Source organism: Copadichromis virginalis, linkage group LG14, assembly GCF_057382275.1.
Source record: "Copadichromis virginalis isolate Kocher_CV1m ecotype Utaka linkage group LG14, C_Virginalis_male_GT1.1, whole genome shotgun sequence".
Lineage (NCBI taxonomy): Eukaryota > Metazoa > Chordata > Actinopteri > Cichliformes > Cichlidae > Copadichromis > Copadichromis virginalis.
This window is the reverse complement of record NC_140631.1, coordinates 29,252,161-29,257,684: the sequence shown is the minus strand read 5'-3', so window position 1 is coordinate 29,257,684 and position 5,524 is coordinate 29,252,161. Positions and strand designations below refer to the sequence as shown.

General features: G+C 38.0%; 1 protein-coding gene across 1 annotated transcript; it reads right to left on the bottom strand.

The window, feature by feature from the left end:
* Nucleotides 1–689: 689 nt before the first annotated feature.
* Nucleotides 690–5,249, bottom strand: LOC146694229 (extracellular calcium-sensing receptor-like). Its single transcript, XM_085478722.1, has 8 exons — nt 5,140–5,249; nt 4,664–4,958; nt 4,475–4,561; nt 4,125–4,394; nt 3,726–3,935; nt 3,326–3,601; nt 1,709–2,039; nt 690–1,600 (listed from the first exon to the last, which is right to left on the bottom strand). The coding sequence occupies exons 1-8, from the start codon at nt 5,247–5,249 to the stop codon at nt 690–692; spliced, it is 2,490 nt and encodes an 829-aa protein (XP_085334848.1).
* Between the last annotated feature and the right edge of the window lie 275 nt (nt 5,250–5,524).

Genomic DNA, 5,524 nt, shown 5'->3' with positions numbered 1-5,524 from the left:
CATCTAAGGAATCAAGTGTTATGTCTTGATTGCTTATAATCAGGGGTGCACATAAGTGGTCTGCAGGTGCGCATGCGCTTTTAAAATAAAATACGTGCACCAGATAAGAAGTTGCAAAGCGTGTTTGCTTACATAACATTTTCTGGAGGAGGACAGACATTTGTTTAGAACTCTTCAAGATGTCGAAGAAGCAAGCTCCTTTAACCCTTTAAGCAATTACTTTGGTGTTCCTCCACCTCCAAAGAACTGTCAGAAGGAGCCCGAACCGCAAAAGAAGCGCGTGTTCTCGGAAAAGTGGTTCGGACAAAAACAGTGCCTTTTAATATAAAAGGCACCCCTGCTTATAATCCAAAATTATTGCTCAAAAATAAAACATTCTTGTATTTAAAACTTGTTAAAACGCTAACAATCTTGCATAAAATTCATTTATGTGAAAAATGGATTAAATCTTCTTTGTATCAACTATTTCTGTTGTTGATACTTTCAAATTCACATGCTTGGTTATGGAGTGTAAGAGTATTATAAACCCTGGTCAATATATTTTGAATACAAATCAGATTCAGAAAAGTAAGAAATAAAAGACTGAGTAATATGAGTATTAAATGAATCGAATTGTTTATATATTTATGATCTAATAATTTAAATGTATTTATTTTCATCCATGTATTTTAATTTATGTGGAAAAATGTTTACAATTCAGCGCCACGACCCATTATAGCCTTTTTTGTGTTCAATTCTGGTTTCAGCAGGATGATGTAACATTTGGGTCCAAACAGTGTGATCAAAAGACCAAAGCTCGAGGCCAGGATGGCAAATGCCTCCACTGCATCTGCATAATTTCCAGGTGAGCTTATATAAACAGGAACAAAAGCCACCCACACAGCACAGAAGATCAGCATGCTGAATGTGATGAGCTTGGCCTCATTAAAACTATCAGGGAGATTCCTCACCAGGAATGCAATTAGAAAACTGAGGACAGCCAACATGCCAATATAGCCTAATAACACTGCAAAACCAAAAGGGGACCCAACTGCACACTCATAAACAATCATATCATTGTGGTATTGGGTGTTTTTATGTGGAGATGGGGAAGCAGAAACAAGCCAAGCAGTGCAAATGGCTGCTTGAACAGATGCAAGGCACAGAACTGTTCCTCTCTGCTGCATAGCACCAAACCACTTCAGACTGGTTCCCCCTCCTGGCTTGGAGGCTTTGAACACAGCCAGAACAACCATGGTTTTTACCAGGATGCATGAGACACACAGCACAAAGCTGATGCCAAATGCTGCATGTCTGAGTTGGCATGTCCACAGCCTGGGTCGTCCAATAAACAGCAGTGAACAAAGAAAGCACAACTTAAGTGACAGTAATACCTGGAAACTAAGTTCTGAATTGTTGGCACGTACTATGGGTGTTTTGTGATGGTAGATAAAGATCCCCAGAACAACAGCACATGTACATGCGCCCAGCAGTGAGGTTGCTGTCAAACAAATACCCAAAGGCTCATGGTAGGACAGAAACTCTGTCTTCTTTGGAACACAGTGGTCACGTTGGGGGTTTGACCAAAAGTCCTCTGGACAACTGGTGCACCCCAGGGAGTCTAATAAAAGGTAGAAAGATGAAGAAAGGGGAGGATGGTAAAATGCATATTATATACAGATACGAATTAAATTTTATTTTTATGCAATGTTGAAAGATAAACACTTACTGCTTATATTACTGACTTTTCCGTCAGAACAAGGGATGCAGTCAAAACAGCATTTGGGTTCCCCCTTCTTTCTCACCATGTGGGTACCAGGTGGACAGCTCTCACTGCATACCGATTGAACTGGCTGTTGGACAAAATATAAATAAATATTGCCTGCTACAATTTTATGTAATACAAATGTCATAAAAGATAACTGAACTGTAGTGCTTCCATCAGGGAGCCACAACCAGTTCATCACATCGTAAATTGGCACAACATCACCATTTTCATCAAATGACACTTGATCACCAAATGGAGTGGTGAAGTTTACCCTTTCCAAGTAATAAACAAGCTGTTAAAAGGTAATATATAAGAAATTAATTTCACAGTGCAGGGAGTGGCACCCACTATCAAGTAACCAAATTAAATCTAACACTTAACCCTTTAAGACCTACCATAGAACCAAGTCCGCCAGAGCTTACTTTATACTTTTACATGCTGTGGAGCCATTTTTGGGAGCATTTCAAGTTGCTATACATCAATACAACCATTATAGCCCAGATTTTAATAATATGTATTCATTAAGTGCATAGTAATTACATAAATTGCAAAAAAGTGCAATAAACTACAAAAAAATTGAAAATCGTTTTTGATTTTTTAACATATATTTCTAGTTAGAGAAATTTAAGAGGTTTATCCTTCAAAACTGTAAATACAAAAAAGTTGCACAAAATAGTTTCCCACCACAGGAAATTTATTTTGAGTGTCTTCATAGTTTTATTTTTGAAATACACCAATTTTTATACACTGCAGGAAAAACGAAAATAAATATTATACTGGAAATTTGCAAAAAAGCAGCATATGCATCAAAATAAACTATTTCCAGCAGTGCAATATGAGTCCTAAGCATCCCAGAAGCGACACAGAAAGTCATAAAGTCAAAGATAACTTTTAAAAAGACCAGTATAGGCCCTGAGGCCCTGATGGTAAAAAAGACTACATTTCCGCGAAAATGACGTCACTTCCAGTTTCGGGCAGGTAATGGCGGAAATGCAAAAGTTCGCGCTGACGTCTATTCCAACGTAGGAAGTGTTATGAACAGCTGATCGGATCGGCAAAGCGTGTTTCTGGAATATTATGTTTTTGTTCCTGCAAGCGCTTTTTATGCAGTTTTTGCAAAGCTTTATGTGGAAGGAAACCGTGACCTAGGACAAGCTGATGGCATAAGATGTAAGTACAACTCCTCCGGTTTCATATGCAAAAAAAAATTTTGCGCTAGCTTAAGTGGTTGCAGTGCTACCGGGATTTAAAAATAGTTACGCAAAACAGAGCGTGCCCACTCCAATCGGCTCTAAAGGGTTAATATACCTGTACATATTAAAGGCATTGAAATCGAGTTCTAAATTAAACAGGAACATCTCCAATTGTGCCATATATATGCATACTAGTTAATGTGCTCTAATATAAATATATTAAACACTACTTTTGCTCAATATGAAAAATCCATTTAGCTCTCTTCAGCTCATTTCATCTTATTGAATTGTTTTTTTTTTTTTTATCCAACAATTTTTTTTCTGAAAGTAATTATAGAATAAATGGTTTACTCAGATGAAGATGAAGTATAAATTAATAACTCACCTCCCATAGCTCAAGTGATTGCAGAGTGGCACAGCTGTGCCCACTGAAAGGCCCTCTTCCTGGCTTGCATTGCAGCATGTCATCAAGGGAATATGCCAGGGCATAAACGGCTTTGTACACATTGTACTCAGGCCGGAGGTTGGAAATGTCCAAGAACTCAGTGTTAACATTTTCTAGATCTTCCTGTCCAGTGCATATTGCACCTCCACCTTCCACCCAACTTGCTGGAGCTGGTGCAAATCTGCACTGAAATGTAAATTCCCAAAACTCATTCACCTGAAATATATGTTTGAATCATATTATTAATAGCTGTATGTGTGTGTGTGTGTATGTGTGTGTGTGTTTTAAAAGGACCAAATAAAAGTTTCGCAGCTAACACAGTAAAGTTTTGAACTCTCACCATTGTCTTTCCATAGCTATTACTGTCAAGTAGATCAGGGCGTATTTGTAATAGGAATTCCCTGAGCCCTGGTATTTCTCCTCGACGAATAGCAATGCCCAGTGTACCACCTAGGTATGGCATGAGCTCAGGTGTTTGAAGCACAGCAGCTGTTGCTGTCCAGCCTTCACTGGCTAACCACTGTAGGCCTGTTACATTCTGCCTTTCTATCTGTGCATTTTATTTCATCAGATATAAAAAGCAGTATTGTAAATGGCAACAACTGACATCATCATGACATTGAAGTACTTGCTTGACTTAAAATTAATTCTATATCATTATTTTTCTGTACTCCACTCAAATAAAGACATAATACATGTATTAACCAGTTTAGAGAAACAAATTCTTTTAAAACTGCACCTCTTCCATAAGGTTTATCATGTGAGTCTCAAACACAAAGGCAATGACCACACTAGCTGTGGATTTCTTCATCACATTCACAATCCTTCTGAGTTCATCTGTGTCTTTGTCAGTGGGTAAAACCTCAACATAGGCAAGGCAACCTTCTCCAGACACACTCAGCTCAGATTGTAAGGATCTGGCTGCATGAAATCCATAATCATCATCAGTGATGAGCAGACCTGCCCAAGTCCAGCCAAAATGTTTTAGGATCTGAATCATAGCTCGTACCTGAGTGAATACAGATTAAAACATGAGTGCTGCTCATCAGCTGCTGTTGACTTTTTGTATTGTCCAGATTGATTTTTAACCTGGAAAGCATCACTTGGGATCGTCCTAAAGAAGGATGGATACTTTTGACGGTCACTCAAACAGGAACATGTGGCAAAATAACTCACCTGTGAAAAACAGACAATATGTTGTACATTATTTTCACATTAAATTTACAATTACAGGATTATAAACAAAAATGACATTTTATGGTTAAAGTGATAACTTACCATGGGTACTCTGTACAAACCTAAGACGCTGGAGATAGCAATAGAACGTGTAGAGGAAGAATCACCCACAATCCCTACAACTGGAGGATTTCCAACACATGTATTATGTAATATAATTTGTTCCTCTTGACCACTGACTAATGACAACGCTCCACGGAATCCAATTCCAAGTTCAGCACAGTTGTCATAAAGAGTGTATCCCAACGTCACATTAGGTAGCAAGCTGGAGTTGTTGTTGATCTCGTCAACAGCAAAAGCCATGGTTTGTGCCAGCCTAAATCCTTGTACATTGAAACTAACAAAAAACATTTTGATTTGAAAAATACATCAGGATACGTAGAAATTAGCTGAGCTTTATTAATCAACAAAATATAATTACTTATACTAATATATTAATATAATTACTTAATATTTATATTACCATTAGGTTTGTCCTGTTTCTCTCTTTTTTTCTGTTGTTTCCTTGTCATACTTACCTGTGGCAAGTAGGCTGTTCTGGCTGTGAGGTAAATAACAGGTCAGAAATGCTTGAGAAAAAGTGGACTGGAAACAGTCCTCCCAGGATGACATCTCCGCTCTTCTGCATTCTGTTTATATGAAATTGCTCCTGTAGTTGGCACGAGGAGGGAAACAGAGAAGAGGGTATAGTATAAGAAAAATAAGAATACTGCACAATGAACAAGAGCAAATTGCTTTGTAAAAATGAGCTCATGACAGCTTTCAGATTTTCGGACCCTAGTCATTTCATTTTATTGCTTTGCCATTCCCTTTTATTGAGATGCTGTGTTGATGAATTTTCCATACCACCCATGTGAGAAAAACAAGGTGAAAGGGCGGGGCCTAAAACACATTTCATCAGAG